Here is a 17,281-nt window from a genome sequence, read left to right as displayed (position 1 = left end):
GAGAGAGAGAGAGAGAGAGAGAGAGAGAGAGAGAGAGAGAGAGAGAAACATCAATGTAAGAGAGAAACATCGATCAATTGCCTCCCATATAGGCCCCAACTAGGGATCAAATCTGTAACCTAGCTATGTGCCTGACCAGGAATGGAACCAGTAACATTTTGGTGCTCAATATGATGCTCAACCAACTGAACCATTCTGGCCAGGAACAAATATAAAGTCTTAACTACAGAAAAGATGACTCCCTTCCATCTCTGTGGAAGTCTGAAATAGTTTATCTGGTTTTTAGTTAATTGTTTCCATGGTGCCATCTCCATCTCAAAGTGACTGCAGATTAAGCTAAGTAATTTGCTGCTTTTTTGTTTTTATTCAGAAGCCTTCAGTAGATCCTGATTAGAGATCAAATATGAGACGTTTCCCATGTCTTTGATAAGTCTGTGGCTAATGGAGAGAGGAACAAAGGCATGTTATTGTGCAATTAGAATTATCTGAGGAGATTGCTATCAAAGACTGAGGCGGGTTCTAACGTAGTTACAGAAAATTGTTGCTTTTTGAGCTTGTGAAAAGAATATTACCCTTGAGATAGTATTGATTTTTAAGTAGGATAATCAGTTGGGAAATAGAATTTTAAAACTTTTTTTTTAAGTTTTTAACTTTTTCTTGGGTCTGCTACTTGGTAAAAAATAAGTTTATTCTGAAACTCTCATGCTTCTGTTAACTGAAACACTGAAAATGAAGATAACATATAATTATTCAATTTTACAAAAAGAGAGAGAGGGGGGAGAAAGAGAGAGAGAGAGAGAGAGAGAGAGAGAGAGAGAGAGAGAGAGAGAGAGAGAGAGAGAGAGAGAGAGAAATAGTGCAAGGGCAGTCACGTGAGTGTGATTTTTGGCAGGCCAATAGAACTGAGATCATAGCTTCTGAAAATAGTCTCCCCGGGAACTTTCCACTGAAGCCAAACAGCTAAAGCAAAATCTATAGATGCGGCCAAGTTCAGGAAAGAATATGACTTGCTTCCTTCTATAAAAGGAGACCATTGGGTAAAATGTGTTTCTAGATTATGTGCTTCACGTTTCTCAAAGGTAAGTTCATTGTCTTTTTCTATTTTGTTTGAAGGTGTGTGTGTGTGTTTTTTTTCTATCACAAAATTATGAATAAGTCTTTAGGAATTGAAAGCCAACTATCTGTAGAGAAACTATTTTGAAAATGAATGGACTATTTGGATGTGTTTGGACATCTGGTATTTAAAATTGTAAAGATGAAAGCATTGAGTTATAACATACGTTTTTTTTAAAGTTTTGCAACTGTTATGTGGTTTTAAGCCAGAAACTGAATGTAGGAATAATCGGAAATCTGTTCAGAGATTGCGGAGAACTAAGAATACTGAGAATTCATTTGTAAACCTAGATTGTCTTTGAAGGTCTTTACTTTCATTGCACAGTAACTTGGGGGCATTGTGATAAACTTCTTTTTCTGACTTTGAGTCTGTTTATGAAAAACATTTACAGAAACACAGGGGTGGGCAAAAGCAGGTTGACAGTTGTGAGAACACAAAGCACACCATTTGTTCTTGTGTCATAATTATTTGCTAATTATTGTCTCATTTTCCATACGATAGACTGTGAACCTGCCTTTCGCACCCTTGTATGTCTATTGTTCCTGCCTCTCACGCTTGGGCTCTAAGAACTTTAGAAATGAAAGCTGCCTTCCAGGGTTTTCTGCTCTGTGCACACCACGTATTGGGTCCAAATGTGAAATGTGCAGCTTTTCCTCATCCCAACACTCGTATGCCTTGCAGGACACAGAGCTTTCACACGCCTGCAGTGTAAACATTTTGTTCTGAATGCAACAGCCATAGGACAGGGGGAGGATCAGAGCTGGTACCCTTTGAAACTGCCTACTGCTTGTATAAAAAGGTTGTTAGTCTTTGGATAAACTACAGAACATATGTAAGTTCAGGAAAAATGCAGTAGGCGATGCTAACTTGCAATGGAAAGGCTAAGGGGTTGGAGCCACACTGACATTTTCACGCTACATTGGGCTGTGGCTGATTCCACTGAGAGGAGATCACCCTCTGGGCCAGTTTACCCACCTGCACAGCCCTGCACAGTTGCTTTAAAAGTGGTTATTCTGGCCCTGGATGGTTTTGCTCAGTGATCAGAGCATCGACCTGCAGACCAAAGGGTCACAGGTTCAATTCCTAGTCAAGGGCCCATACCTGGGTTGCAAATTTAATCCTCAGCCCCAGTCAGGGGGTGGGTTGGGGTCGGGGAGAGTATGGGAGGCAACCAGTCGATGTGTCTCTCTCACATCAGAGGGGGTGAGGGTTTTTTTTAAGTGGTTACTCTGAAGTCTCTGCACTAGAACCATCCATGGGGATCCTGAGCCCCTCTTACTGGACACCCTCACCAAATGCTTTTTTCCAAGAATCTCTTCCTCCCTCCGCCTGCCTCTCCATGGGCTCTCCAGCCTCTTCACTCAATCCTCTCCTCCCTAGTCTTGCCTCTCAGACTCATGAAGCATCCACGTGTAGGTTCTTCCTCTGGCAATGCCCTCTGAGCCTGTCTTGGCTAATAAGCCTGATGTTGGAACCAGCTTCCAGACCCATTTCTCGAGATTCATATCTAGGAAATAGCACAGCCCTGTCGGCATCTTCTTCCATGAATGGAATGAGAGCTTCAGGCAGGGGCACACTCACCCACTCATTACCACAATGGAGGAGTCCATGACAACGGCCTGCTTGCTATCCCTGGCCAATGTTGTATACACATAGAGGGAGCAGACTGCTTGCTCCAGGTTCAGGACTTAAAAGCCAAATTCAGGGTGGAGATGCTGCTCTGTGCTCATAAGTCCTGACCTAGTCTTCCGAGTCACCGGTCATGCTTCCCAGAAGACTAGAGATCGTCCCAGAATCCCCTTACTTCCTAGAGATCAGCTAAGATGCACAGTTTGCTCCTGCAGTGAGCTTTGTGAGCATTCCCGTCCCACGGTGTTCAGGGCAGGCTCAGCAGGTCGTGTTGTGTGATATTGGTTATTAGGCAATGGGAATATGTGGCGCAGTTTTAGGCATTGAGGCACCTCCTTGGAGGTATTGTGGGCCCTTGCTGGGGAAAAAAAATTATGTATAAATTCCCCTACCTAATCCTCACCACCACAACTCCAACACTCTCTCCTCTCTCTCCTATGCTCAAGGTTGCATATGCAAAAACTGTGACTTGTTAATTTTACCTGGAGGAGGGCTGTGGTCTACTGTGTATTCCTGGTGCAATATCTACAGAAGCATAACGCTGCTCTCTGCAGACAATTTTGGGCAGAGTCCCTGGAATGTTTTCACAATAAGCTGGCCTCCACACAAGTCAGAGGGTTCTGGCTTTTTCACCCAGGTAACACCTGTCTGAGCGCAGTCAGGTGGAATTTCTACCTCATCTGGAGCCCAAGCTCAAATGCATGACAGCCTCCCCATAGGAACCTATACAGTCTATCAGCAAATCTAATAAGTACCCAGGAAAAATAATTCCAACTTATATATACTTTAAATTAGAGAATGAGCCAAATTTTATAATAACCAGAATGTTTCGGGTTAGATTTCAGCAGAGGTTAAGTACCTAGAAAGTCTTTCTTTTATGAAGGGATAGGTTTTCATGAAAAAGAAAAGATCATTCCCTTGGAAAAGCCAAAATTTTAGAGAAACCATTATGCCCTGGTGGTTTTGCTCAGTGGTTAGAGTGTCAACCCACAGACAGAAGGGTCACAGGTTCAATTCTGATCAAGGACACGTACCTCGGTTGCAGACTGAATTCCCTGAATCCCCAGCCCCAGTCAAGGCAAGTGTGGGAAGCAACCAATCCATGTGTCTCTCTCCTATCAATGTTTCCCTTTCTCTGTCTCTCCCTCTCCCTTCCACTCTCTCTAAAAATCAATGGAAAAACTATCCTTGGGTGAGGATGAACAACAACAATTCCAAAATGGCGGCAGAGTAAGTGGATACTACACTGACACGCTCCCAAGACCAAACTGGAATTACAACTAAAATACAAAATAACCATCCTAAATAAACAGCAACGGAATTAAATAAATAATTCTTTTAAGTTTCGAAAGATTTTTTTTAAAGAGTAGTTTTTTTAATTATATCTTTAGAATAAGAGGTAAAACATGGAAGGGAGAAAGAAAACTTGATAAAATAAAACAGAAGGTAAGAATGTGGGCAAAACTAGAAGCAAAGGAAAACCAGTTTTAACATGAGTATAAAACACAATGGAAAAAAAAAATCCTCCAAAACAAGAACTTATTCGTGAGAAAGATGGAGGCAGAGGGGAGCAGGTCCAGTAATAAAATGCTAACTTTGGAACACTCAGGTACTAGGCACTCAGATTCAGAACACTGGAGTTCTCAGGCTGCTCGTTTGTGTGTTTGCAGGATTTTTTCCCATTAAGACCTTCATGTATGCTTTACCTTCTCCCCTTTTCTTTTTTTATGAAACAGGGCAACATGAATAAGAGAGAGAGAAGTGTGTGTCAACAAACTGGGGCCTTATTATGCAAGAATTTGCTTAAAAAATGGAGAATGAAAAGGGAGTCCTTAATGGTATGATTCAATATCTGTTTCTCTTCTTTATTTATGATTGAAAAATGTCCACTCCTTGGGAGGTAACTCTGTTTATTTCCCCTCCATAAGACAAAACAACACCTTTATGCAATAGAAGAAATCTTTCTCAAGATATTTTGGTAACAGACTCATCATTTGAGGTCTGAAGGCACTGAAGTTGGTCAGCAGCAGAGAATCCAATCAATTTTTTAAAAGCCAATGGTCACACATTTTTAAAAAAAAAATATATATATATTATTAATTTCAGAGAGGAAGGGAAAGGGAGAGAAAGCTAGAAACATCAATGATGAGAGTGAATCATTGATTGGGTGCCTCCTTCATGCCTCCGACTGAGGATCAAGCCCACAACCCAGGCATGTGCGCTGACTGGGAATCCAACCTGTGAACTCCTAGTTCATGGCCCGATGGTCAACCACTGAGCAACAACAGCTGGGCGATGGTCACAGTTTTTACCAGTGTTCCCACGCATAGATCCTTGGGTTAGGACACTGGTATTCTGAAGATGTGGTAAACAAATCAGCCCACAGAAATAGCAACTGGCACTTTTCTCTTTTGAAACTTTTTCTAAAAAAAAAAGAAAAAAAGTAAATCATTCTCTTCAAAAATAGTGGGTAATTTAGAAATGTGATTAGTGCCAAGAAGAAAATTAGTATTAGAACTTGTAACTATACCATATAACAAAAATCCCGGTTAAACTTTGATATTTAAAAAAAGAAAATCAGATAGTCTTAGCTAAGTAGCACTTTTCACTAAGGAGGGATTTTACTATATATCTATTGCGAATTGTTTTCTACAATCATGCATTGAGGAAATAGAGTGATTTCTTATTGATAGTGTTTAAGTGACTAGTATTGATAACTAACAAGATAGTGTTTCTCAGGTCACCAACATACTGTTGAGTTTCCAATACTAGAATCTTGGCATGTAACCAATGCATTACCATTAGTTGTGCAATGCCTTGAAACTGTCTCTTGCAACATGCACTTTCAGCAGAATCAAATACAGGCATACTTCGGAGGTATGCAGGTTCAGTTGCAGGCCTCTGTAATAAAGTGAGGATCACAGTAAAGCTCTTGGTAATCTTTCTACTGGTGGTGAGTCTTGCTTTCAACTTGTAAAAATGCACCATCTGTGAAGTGCAGTAAAGCATATCACAATAAAATGAGATCTGCCTGCACAGCATGAGTAGGTCACCACAGTACTATCAGCTGATAATTTATAATAGCTTGCCACTTTTGCCTCTCATATTTGCATGATCAGTGCATGCTTTACACTGGCGCTGTGGATCAAGACACTTCAACTCCTAGTAAGCTCTAGCTCCGTGGTTCTCAACCTTCCTAATGCTGCAACCCTTTAATACAGTTCCTCATGTTGTGGTGACCCCCAACCATAAAATTATTTTCGTTGCTACTTCATAACTATAATTTTGCTACTGCTATGAATCGTAATGTAAATATCTGATATGCAGGATGTATTTCCATTGTTACACATTGAATGTAATTAAAGCATAGTGATTAATCACAAAAACAATATGTAATTATATATGTGTTTTCGGATGGTCTTAGGCGACCCCTGTGAAAGGGTCGTTCAACCCTCAAAGGGGTCGGGACCCATAGGTTGAGAACCGCTACTCTAGCTGGTTTGGCTCAGTGGGTAGAGTGCTCGCCTACAGACAAAAGGGTTCTGGGTTTGATTCTGGTCTGGGCCCTGGTTAGGACTTGGTCAGGAGACAACCAATTGATGTGTTTCTCTCACATGGATGTTTCTCTCTTCTTTCCCTCTCTCTTCCACTCTCCCTAAAAATCAATGGGAAAATGTCCTTGGGTGAGGATTAACAAAAAACAAATAAACAAAACAAATAAACTCCTAGTAATAGTTCATTGATATTACCCAGACTGCTGAAATTTGTACTGTCCCTATTGTAAATGGTTCAGAATGTGGGCTATATTGAAATGAGAAAAGTGAACGAGACAAACTGTATGACCAAATGATTGTGGGTGACTTACTTGAAATCATCATTTTCTTTATTTTTTTTTTCTCTTGCATTGTGTAGGAATGGTTGAGCTCATTGCTCCTACTGCTTTCTTTGTACCTATATCCTACTACTCATGAAGTCATTGATTTCTCTTCACTGCCTACCATGGACCTGGGACGGGTAGATTCATTTAAACCATCTACTACACTTATGATTGCATACACACCTCTCACCAATATAACCCAACAGATAATGAAAAAAGTTGCCTTGGCCTTCAGTATAAATGGTGAGTTTTCTAGTAATCTAAGAGGAATTTCTAATGTCAATAGTTGGTTCATTTGACTGCAGGTGTATGCATTTAATTTGTATTTTTGTTCATAACTATATCAGTTGTCACCATTTCTAGGTAATGAGAGATGTGAATGTATTTTCCCTTTCCAGAGCATAAGAGGCCATATCTAAGTCAAAACTATGAATGTATTTCTTGCCAAGCAAGGGAGTACCACTTGCAGTGTGCAGTCTTTCAACAAAGAAATCGGCTGATGTTGTGTAGGTTTTGGGGAAGCATGGGATACACAAATGGGTAGATGTTGAAAAGGAGGAGTGTTTAGCGATTTGTTGACTTGTAGCTGTGGAAGCTTTGTTACTGGAATGAGACGATTGCTCTAGTATTTGCTTATTATTATATCCAAAAAACAACCAGTCTTTTCTCCTCTTAAATTTGATTATAGGGATTTTATTCTCACCTTTCATTACCAAAAGGATTACTATGTTTGAAGATTCTGTTGAAGAGTATTCTGCGTTTTAATTGTTCACCCTTTAGTGGTGAGGTACTTGTCAATGAAAAATAAGATGAGCATTCTTACTGTCAAGATTGTGTCTATTACAATTTCCTGAAATTTGAGGAGAAGCAGCCTAGAGCAGAGGCAAGATAACTGGACATAGAGTCAGAGAGCATTTGACGAAAGTAGTTCTGTGTTATGTCTATAGAATGTTTTACAAGTCATCAACTTCTCTGAGTCTCACCACCGTATTTAAAATAAAGTTAACAGTATTATATTTTTCATGAATATTCCAATTGAGAATGAGGGACTTCCAATTCATCGTGTGGTAAGGAAAAGGGGCATCTTTTGTGCAGCTTCAGGAAAAAGAGTATCAGAGCACAGCTGGATAGGTGAGTGTCAATAGCAGAGGAAGAAATATGTGTCTACTTCTTGGGTCTAAAGCAATGTGTGCTGCCTTCATTCACAGGTAGGCTCCCCCCAAAAGACGCAGAGTTAGTCTTCAGAATCTCCCTTGTTAGCCCTACCACATAAACCACTCCAGTGAAAGGAATAAAGATCTTTCCCAACAGTTCTAAATAATTTTGGAAATTATACCCATGAAACAATGGTCTTCTTTAGATTAGTCTGGATCTTGGTCCGTCAGGAACTAATCTTGTTGGATAGGGAGATAAAAGTATTGTCATTGTCCATTGGTTGGGTTTCCAGGTCCCCCTGTGAACCACATCCAAACCACGGGATGTGTGAATGGAAGAGGACCAGTATCGTAGATAAACATTAGAGTGTTTACTAGAAGGCAGACTGGATGTCAGTCAATTAAAATCAGCAGTTTTGGGGGATTTTTTTACAAATATAAAAGCACACTTCAAAGAGGAGTCTATGGTGATTGCCCCATAAATGTGAATTGAGTTATAATTTGACAGTGTCTTACTGCTTGCAAAACTTTGTGACTATCCTGAAAATCATGAAATTGCACAGTTTAAAAGGATGACTTTTATGGAACTAAATCTCAAATTTTTTTAAAGAACAGAAAAACATGACTTGGGAGGTACTCAGTATTAATTTTAGGCACCATAATTCCCTACCAAGAGCAGTATTATTATCAAGGCAACCTGTGACTCTTGCTCCACCCAGTCACTGGGAGTTATAGAATTAATGTCTCTTCTTTTTGTCAACCTCTGTGCATAATTCCACTCTGGCCCCAGTAACCATTCATTTTGTCTTTGGATTCTGACTCCATATCTGAACTCGGTATCCAGAAGTCCACCTGCTCTGCAGTCTGTATTCATGACTGCACATCCCAGATTATGTAGAGTTTTCTTTCCTGTCCTTGCTTCCTTGCCAGGAGGGTGTGTGTAGACCTCTTAGCTTTCCCATGGTGCCGCATGGAACATCACACCATTAGTTCCACTTGAATCTGAATATCTACATCGTGCATCTTGCCTGCAAACACTGAATCTGCTTTTGATTCAAGATCTTAACTTGCTCTGCCTGACAAACTGAGACCTACTCTTCCTGTCTACCCTGAGATGGGTTTGTTCCTACCCTGTTTCACAGTGTCCCCCTAGGGGTCCTGATGTCATGAACATGTGCTTCTCAACAACACCTTTATTAAAAGTCACAGGCAATTGCAATAATAAATATTCATTAAATGACTATTGTGTGCTAGATCTTTACATGGAGTTTGTCTTCACAATGAATGTGTTATTATCTTTATTTTACAGTAAGGTTATTTGCAATAATGATAATAAATATTCATGAAATGCTACTATGTGCTAGAGTTGTAGACTTTATTCTATAGTAATAGGATATTATTCTGTAATATTAATAGTATTTTTCTGTATTATATTTATCTGTACTATGCTTACTATTCTGTACTAATAATAATTGATATTAAGTTTATTTTACAAATATGGAAATTGAGTAAAAAAGGTTAAGAGACTTACTCATGATTATAACATATTTAATGAAAAATATTATCCCCGCCCTCACCGGTTTGGCTCAGTGGATAGAGCATTGGCCTGCGGACTGAAAGGTCCCAGGTTTGAATCCAGTCAAGGGCATGTACCTTGGTTGTGGGCACATCCCTAGCAGGAGGTGTGCAGGAGGCAGCTGATGGATGTTTCTCTCTCATCGATGTTTCTAACTCTCTATCCCTCTCCCTTCCTCTCTATAAAAAATCAAATATATATATATATATATATATATATATATATATATATATATATATATATATAAATTCTATTTTTAAAAAAGAAAAGAAAAATATTATCCCAGGGGGAAAATGTTAATTCTATCAAAATACATGCTGCCTGCTCCCTCCACTTTGATCTTTGACATACCCACCCCAATTCTGAACTTTTCTTCCATTTCTTCTCATTTTTTTTCAGTCTTACTAAAGCACCTATATGGCATTGAACACAATATTAGCAAAAAATAGGGATTATTTTAGTTATATCAACATAAGCACTCACATATTTTTTAAGTTTTCACTCTTTTTTTCCAGCATATTAACCATACTGTAAGGTTTGTTAAAGAGAAATGAAGTTACATAGTTATTTCTACCTGATATAAACCAATACCTAATTGTGATATATATATATATATAATTTTAGATTTATTGTAATGCTAATTATAGATTACTATAATGCTAATTCTTCTGTGAGTAGTTTAATTGATATGGTATATTATATGTAATTAAAATTGGTTTAATAATTCCAACATATGAAAATAATTTTTATATATGTTTTCTGATTTTTCTGATTATGCACTCTCTGGATAAAATTATAGAAATGTCTGCCCCACCAGCCAGCATGGCTCAGTGGTTAAGCATCAACCTATGAAGCAGGAGGTCACAGTTCACTTCCCAGTCAGGGCACATGACAGGATTGTGGTTTGATCCCCAGTGCGAGGTGTGAAGGAACAGCCAATCAATGATTCTCTCTCATCATTGATGCTTCTATCTTCTCTCCCTCTTCCTTCCTCTCTGAAATCAATAAAAAAATATTTTTTAAGTAGAAATGCCTGTACCAAACTTTGTGCCTGACTTACTCCAAATCAATATTTGATTTAATTTTATTTCCATAAAGAACTTTAATAAAAGCAATTGAATGTGAAACCTGATGTTAGTCTCCTAAGAAATTATCTATAATAATAAAAGCATAATATGCTAATTAGACCAGACATCCTTCCAGATGAACTTCTGGAGGAAGCCAGGGCTGCAAGGGAAACCCAGGTCTCTGGTGCCAGAGGGCAGCCCGTGCTGGCAGCTGGGGGAAGGAAGGCCTACTCTTGCATGAATTTCATTCATCAGGCCTCCAGTTAATTATAATATTCCTTTCTTATAATGGCAGAGACAGACATCTTGGGACTGTCTGATGGAGAAAGTATTGAAGAAGTAATGGCAAATTTTCCTATGGGAGCAGTAGGAGTCATCTTTACTAATACGTTCTCATATAATTTGAAATTCTCACAGGAAGAATCAATTTCAAAAAGGAAGGAACACAGAGACCATACAGGTAACTTTCTAGTTATACAATTCCACTACTTTCTATTTAATTTATGTCATAAGGCATATGTGGGAATAGATGTTAGTGCAGTGAATTTTAATATCTTTATCTGCGATGGTGATGTCAACAGGCCAATGAACACATTTCAAAAATGTACAGTGATTTCGAGGTACATTAACGTACTGTATTATGTTGTAGTTTTTATATATCTCATCTAATAAAAGACAAATAGGGTAATTAACCGTACCTCCGATACACTTCCCATTGGCTAATCAGGGCGATATGCAAATTAACTGCCAACCAAGATGGCGGTTAACTGCCAACAAAGATGGTGGTTAATTTGCATACATAGGCGCAATCATGGGAGGCGAAAGGGGAAGGATGGAAGAACGATGATCAGAAACCCAGGCAGCAGGCAAGAGCTGGGGGCTGGGCAAAGGCGGCCCTGCCGCCGCCTTTGCCCGCTCCTCAGCAGGTGATCGCCATTGGAAAGCCTGGCGGCAGGCGAGGCAACAACCCCAGGCTGGGGGTGTGGGCTGCCTGTGGCCGGTGATCGCATTGTGGATTGGAGGGAGAGAGAGCCCGGGCGCAGGCCAGCCAGCACCCCCGGACCCCCTGGCTGGCCTGCTTCCCTGTGATGGCCATGGCACCCCTGGCACCTCAGCACCTGAGATGCAAAGATCGGGGATGAAATGACTTTTCCCAACCACCTCTGCAAATATCCTGGGGAAGGCATCACAAAAGAGTTTACAACAACTGTCTTACTTGGCAAGGAAGAAAACAGTTGGCAACGGAAACAATCCCTTACATCAAAGTTAAGGTCCCTCTGAGTAAAAAAGAATATTTCCAAAGTAAAGGAGGGAGCAGGCAAAAATAATAGGTTCTCATGACCTCCACTGAAGTTTGTGCATATGACAGAGTCAAAACGAACAGACAAATTAAAACAGACAGTGGACCAAACTGGTTCGGCTCAATGGATAGAGCGTCGGCCTGCGGACTGCAGGGTCCCAGGTTCGATTCCGGTCAAGGGCATGTACCTTGGTTGCGGGCACATCCCCAGTAGGAGGTGCGCAGGAGGGAGCTGGTCGATGTTTCTCTCTCATCGATGTTTCTGACTCTCTATCCCTCTCCCTTCCTCTCTGTAAAATATCAATAAAACATATTTTAAAAAATTTAAAAAATAAAACAGACAGTGGACATTCAAATGACCCAAATCAACTGTCACTGTTTGTCCCAATAGCAGCAATGCTTATGTGATAATATAGTTTAACAAACATACAAAACAAGTCACATGATAAGAGAGGTTCGGCTTCTAAAGTAAATTGAATATGTTCTTTAAAAATTCTCATGTCCTCTTCTCTGACTATAATTCTTAATTTTCCAATCAGAAAATTACCCCAGGTGATCCAGTAACATGTAGAACTCCAGTAACCTAACTTATTTAAAAACAAACAAACATCCCAACCATTTTTAAAATATTTAAATTGATATTTTGGGGTTAAAATTATAGAAAATATTTAGATCCAAATAGATTTTCTGAATAGAAAATATTTCCATTTTTGATTTAAAAAAAATAAACATAAAAAATTTATAAGTGACACATTTTCCCAAGGAACTCTGAATTAGTACCTTTCCCTCTAACTTCCTTCAAATTAAGAGAATCTATGGAGTTCCCTATACTGCACAAGTTTTAATGAAAAAAAATAAGACTTTCTAAGAGCATCAAATACATGTTTTCTTATTTACAAACATATATACTCTTCTCTCTCTCTCTTTCTAACATATATTCTTACTGATTCAGAGAGGAAGGGAGAGGAAGAGAGATGGAAACATCAATGTTGAGAGAGAATCATTGATCGGCTGCCTCCTACACGCCCTGTACTGGGGATCAAGCCCACAACCCGGACATGTGGCCTGACCTGGAATCAAACTGTGACTTCCTGGTTCATAGGTCGATGCTAAACCACTGAGTCACACCGGCTGGGCTCAATTCTTATTTATAAATTCATTCCAAGGACATATACAGCTTGAAAAGCTTGGAAGCAGTTTCAAAAAAACTAGCTTTTAAGTAACAAGAAAACAGTTATAGAAGAAAGTTTAAATTAAAAGAAAAAAATTGTTTTAACTTATTCAAGAGTGGGAACATCCTCCATGAAAATGTGTACCTTGACTGTGGATGGCTGGGTGGCCTTATCACACCTTAAGAATTCAAATGCTTTTTACAATGACAAGAAAGAGAGTTTCATCTCATTTCTCTCCCAGGGTAGATGTCTGTCAACAGAAGGTGGACATTAATAAAAGGAAGGGCTTGCACAATCAATCCAGAAAGTCAGCAATCTATGAATAATCCAGAACTAAGTATTTATCTCCTCTGCCACACACCCTCCCTCCCAGCCAGTGAGCAAGATAATTACTCTCAAGTCAAGCTAAGTGCCCCCCAGTCACAGTGGCCCAATGCTGTCATACAAAGCATACAAATAATTCTCTTTCTGGCATAAAAGTGACAACTTTCTTGGAATAAAAGCAGATACTGTAAATTTCTCAAAGTCTTCCTGAAACATTTTTTAAAGTAATTTTTACTTCTTTAGAAAAACTGCATACATGGCAAACCATCTGCAATAAAAGGCCCATTCTATAAAATTTTACCTGGTCCTACTCATATCTGCAATCATAACCATATTTACAGACAAATATATCTATACTAATAAAAGAGTAATATGCTAATTAGACTGGGAGACCTTCCAGGAGACCTTCCAGATGTTCTTCTGGACAAAGCCATGGTGGTGGGGCCAAGGTAGAGGCGGTTAGAGGCCAAGAGGGGAGGGCAGTTGTAATCAGGCTGGTGGGGGGCGGGGCCATTGGGGGTAAGCAGACCAGCAGGGGGGCCAGTTGGGGGCAAGCAGGCCATCAGTGGGGGTCAGTTGGAGGTGATCAGGACAGCAGGGGGAGGGGCAGTTTAGAGTGAGCAGGCCAGTAGGGGGACAGTTGGGGATGAGCAGACCAGTGGGGAGGGAAGGTAGGGGCAAGCAGGCCAACAGCGGGGGGAGAAGTTTGGGGTGATCAGGCTGGCGGGGGAGCATTTGGAGGAAAGCAGGCCGGCAGTGGGGGGAGGGGCAGTTGGGGGCGAGCAGGCCGGCAGGCAGAGTGGTTAGAGGCAATCAGGCAGGTAGGCAGGCAGGTGAGCGGTTAGGAGCCAGGAGTCCCGGATTGCGAGAGGGCTGTCCGACTGCTGGTTTAGGCCCGATCCCTGTAAACTGGAAGTAGGACATCCTTTGAGGGGTCCCAAATTGGAGAGGGTGCAGTCCAGGCTGAGGAACACACCCTCCCCTGTGCACGAATTTTGTGTCTAGGTATATATGCGTGTATACATATATTGCATGTTTATAATTTATTTATTGCAGATATGAATTCTGACCAGATTTCTTCAGGAACCTATTGTATTTCAATCAAAATCATAACAGATGTTTAAATATAAATGTATATATTTATTCTAAAATATACCTCTAAAAGGGGCACAGAATAGCCAAGATGCTCTTTAGAAAAGAATGAAGTTACAAGTAATTAACACTGTGCTGCTATCATAGTAATAGACAGGTAGATCAGTGAAGCAGAAGAGAGAGACATGGAAGACATTGCGGGTCAGTCAGTGTGAGGAAAATTGTCGTTCCATAAAGAACAAAATGAAATTATTTCTTGTGAAATGATAATTCCTGATGAAAAATTAAATGAGAAAAATATATGCCTCTAAACTTTTCAGAAGTCAGTATTGGGCAATGTCTTTATAACTGTGGGATAGAAAATAATTTCTTAAAACAGTTATACATTTTTCCCTTAAAGCTCATTGTTATGAAATATATTGGGAAGATATTGACTGTGGAGTTACAATATCCTGGAAGAGAGGCTTTGTGGCTCTTCAAGCTGCCATTAATGCAGCTATTATAGAAGTGAGTACAAAAATGTCCAATGCAAACTAGTGTTCAACGCAGATTAATGGTATTAGAAGCATCAAAAATTTCATCAGCTCTGGTCCATGTGGCTCAGTCGGTTGGAGTGTCATCCTGTGCACCAAAAAGGTCACAGGATCAATTCTGGTTGGGGCACATACCTAGGTTGCGGGTTCCATCCCTGGTTGGAATGTACAGGAGGCAACCAATCGATGTTTCTCTCTCTCTCTCCTTCTGCCTTCCTCTCTCTCAAATCAATGTTTTTAAAGTTTCATCAAAGAAAATATAAATCAATAGCCTTGTTCTTTCATTTACTCACCGGTTTCCTTACAACAAAGTTTACTTAAGTTGCCACGTGCCATAGAAGATATATATAAGTAGAAATTTTCTCCGTGGAAAAGACACCTTCTCAGGAAGCCAGGCCTAGAATTAAATTCTTGGAAGAGGAGAAGTAGGCTGTCATGGAGGTGTTCATAAAGTCCTTCCAGGTAAATGAGCACAAGCTTCCCGGCCTACGACGCCATGGCAGAATGCCTCATTGAAAGGACATTTTACCCTGAAGCTTGAGGGAAGAGGTTTGCTGAATAGATAATGCCATAAAGACATTGCAAGCAAAACACCAGGCAGGTTAGGCAGGGAGGCGATAAAGCACATAGCAAATTTGGGGAACTGTGTACAGCTCCGGATGCCTGGAGTGGAGGCTCCAAGCGGGCCAGGGGCGGAACAGGGAAGTGAAAAGTTGGGCTAGCATCAGCTCCACACAGACCCATTACGTGTTCATAGTAAAAGAGATGATTGAAAGAAAACGGAGCCTGTCATCCATGAATATACAAGTCACTGTCTTTCTTCAGATCACAACAAATCACTCAGTGATGGAGGAATTGATGTCAGTTACTGGAAAAAATATGAAGATACATCCCTTCATGAGTCAAGACGGGACAACCATGGATCTCTACCTTTTCTTCTACATTATTTCCTTTTCCCCATTCATTTATTATGCTTCTATTAATGTTACAAGAGAGAGGAAAAGGATGAAGGGTTTGATGACAATGATGGGTCTTCGACATTCAGCATTCTGGTGAGTCAAGTGTACCAATAAATAAAGGTAGGAGTTTAGGGAAAGTGGACTTCATTATGCAAATGTAATGACTTTCTACCTTTTTTCCTATGAATGGGATACATTGTCCTTAGTGGAATGCTTGTGAGGCTGAGGCTAGGGGTTACTATGCACCTAGAAGAGAGAATATCAGGTTTGGGTTTTTGGGGAGATTGCAAAACAGGGGTCCTGGGGGATGGCCACTGAGTCTACAGGAAAGAGTGTGGTAGAAGTGATAAATGACAATGCCTAGGCCAGAAGGGGAATGCAAGCCAGGGTGAGGCTGAAAGGGGAAAAGAAGAGGTCAGAGATCAGAAGCCCCTTTGGAGATCAGGAATGATGGATATACTTGAGGGAGCAAACTGGCAGAACAGGATGGTATATAGGTGCTGGGTAATTGGAATTTAAAATGTCACAAATTGAGTTCTTCCAGGTATGTTTGAATCCACCGTAGTTCCTTTCCAATGTAACATGAAATACTAAAATAACATTTTGTTTCCACATTAGGCTCTCCTGGGGTTTGCTCTATGCTGGTTTCATCTTCATCACTACGCTTTTATTGGTGCTTATTATAAAATCTATCCAATTTGTCATTTGGACTGGCTTCATGGTGGTCTTCACTCTCTTTTTCCTCTATGGATTGTCTTTGGTGAGTTGGTGAATTACACGTTTTCCCATCTGACAAGATTGAGTGTTGGTTTTCAAATAGGTTGTTGTTTACATATCCCTCTTCTTCTCTGCCTGCTCTGTTTGCATGGAAGTCTGCAGACTGGTATGTGACCTGTAATGCCAGTTTGTACTGCAAATTTCAGATCATCTTTTTGTATTTTATACATAGACTATTAACATAATGCTAATTTTATATATTCAATTTCTTATGTTATTCTGTTAGGAATAATTTATAGAGAAACATAAACCAACCTAGTCTTCTCTCCCTGTAGATAGCTTTGGCTTTTCTAATGAGCGTCTTAATAAAGAAACCATTCCTCACTGGCCTGGTCGTGTTCCTTCTCACTGTCTTTTGGGGAAGTCTAGGATTCACGGTCTTGTACAGGCATCTTCCTGCATCCTTGGAGTGGATATTGGGTTTTCTCAGCCCCTTTGCCTTCATGCTTGGAATGACCCAGGTGAGAAGCCATCTAATTACTTATTAATGGCATTTGTGAACCATCTTTCTTCTCTGGGATTTTGTTTTTGGTATCACATTATTTACTTTATTAAAAATCAAACACTAGCATCTGAAATTTTTGTTACATTTACTATGAAAACATAGATAAGTGTCTACACACTGCATCCTGGTGAGATTAGGCATAATAATCGCCTTAAACACAACAATTAGAATGCTCTATGCACTGACTTATAGGAGCAACTCA

At 40.0% G+C, this 17,281-nt stretch overlaps 1 protein-coding gene across 2 annotated transcripts in view; it reads left to right on the top strand.

The window, feature by feature from the left end:
• Positions 1-897: 897 nt before the first annotated feature.
• LOC132219025 (ABC-type organic anion transporter ABCA8-like) overlaps positions 898-17,281 on the top strand; it is a 57,181-nt gene continuing 40,797 nt past the window's right edge. The window contains exons 1-8 of one of the 2 annotated variants that reach the window (XM_059671014.1): positions 898-1,079; positions 4,480-4,581; positions 6,656-6,863; positions 10,713-10,877; positions 14,706-14,812; positions 15,664-15,890; positions 16,416-16,557; positions 16,850-17,035. In XM_059671014.1, the coding sequence (XP_059526997.1) occupies positions 4,486-4,581; positions 6,656-6,863; positions 10,713-10,877; positions 14,706-14,812; positions 15,664-15,890; positions 16,416-16,557; positions 16,850-17,035 (1,131 nt within the window). In that variant the 5' untranslated portion in view covers positions 898-1,079; positions 4,480-4,485. Of the gene's footprint in view, positions 1,080-4,479; positions 4,582-6,655; positions 6,864-10,712; positions 10,878-14,705; positions 14,813-15,663; positions 15,891-16,415; positions 16,558-16,849; positions 17,036-17,281 lie in introns of those variants that run through there. The other variant, XM_059671015.1, reaches the window with a different exon arrangement.

Source organism: Myotis daubentonii, chromosome 16, assembly GCF_963259705.1.
Source record: "Myotis daubentonii chromosome 16, mMyoDau2.1, whole genome shotgun sequence".
Classification (NCBI taxonomy): Eukaryota; Metazoa; Chordata; class Mammalia; order Chiroptera; family Vespertilionidae; genus Myotis; species Myotis daubentonii.
Note: the sequence above shows the minus strand (reverse complement) of the source record. Positions and strands in the feature narration are given on the sequence as shown.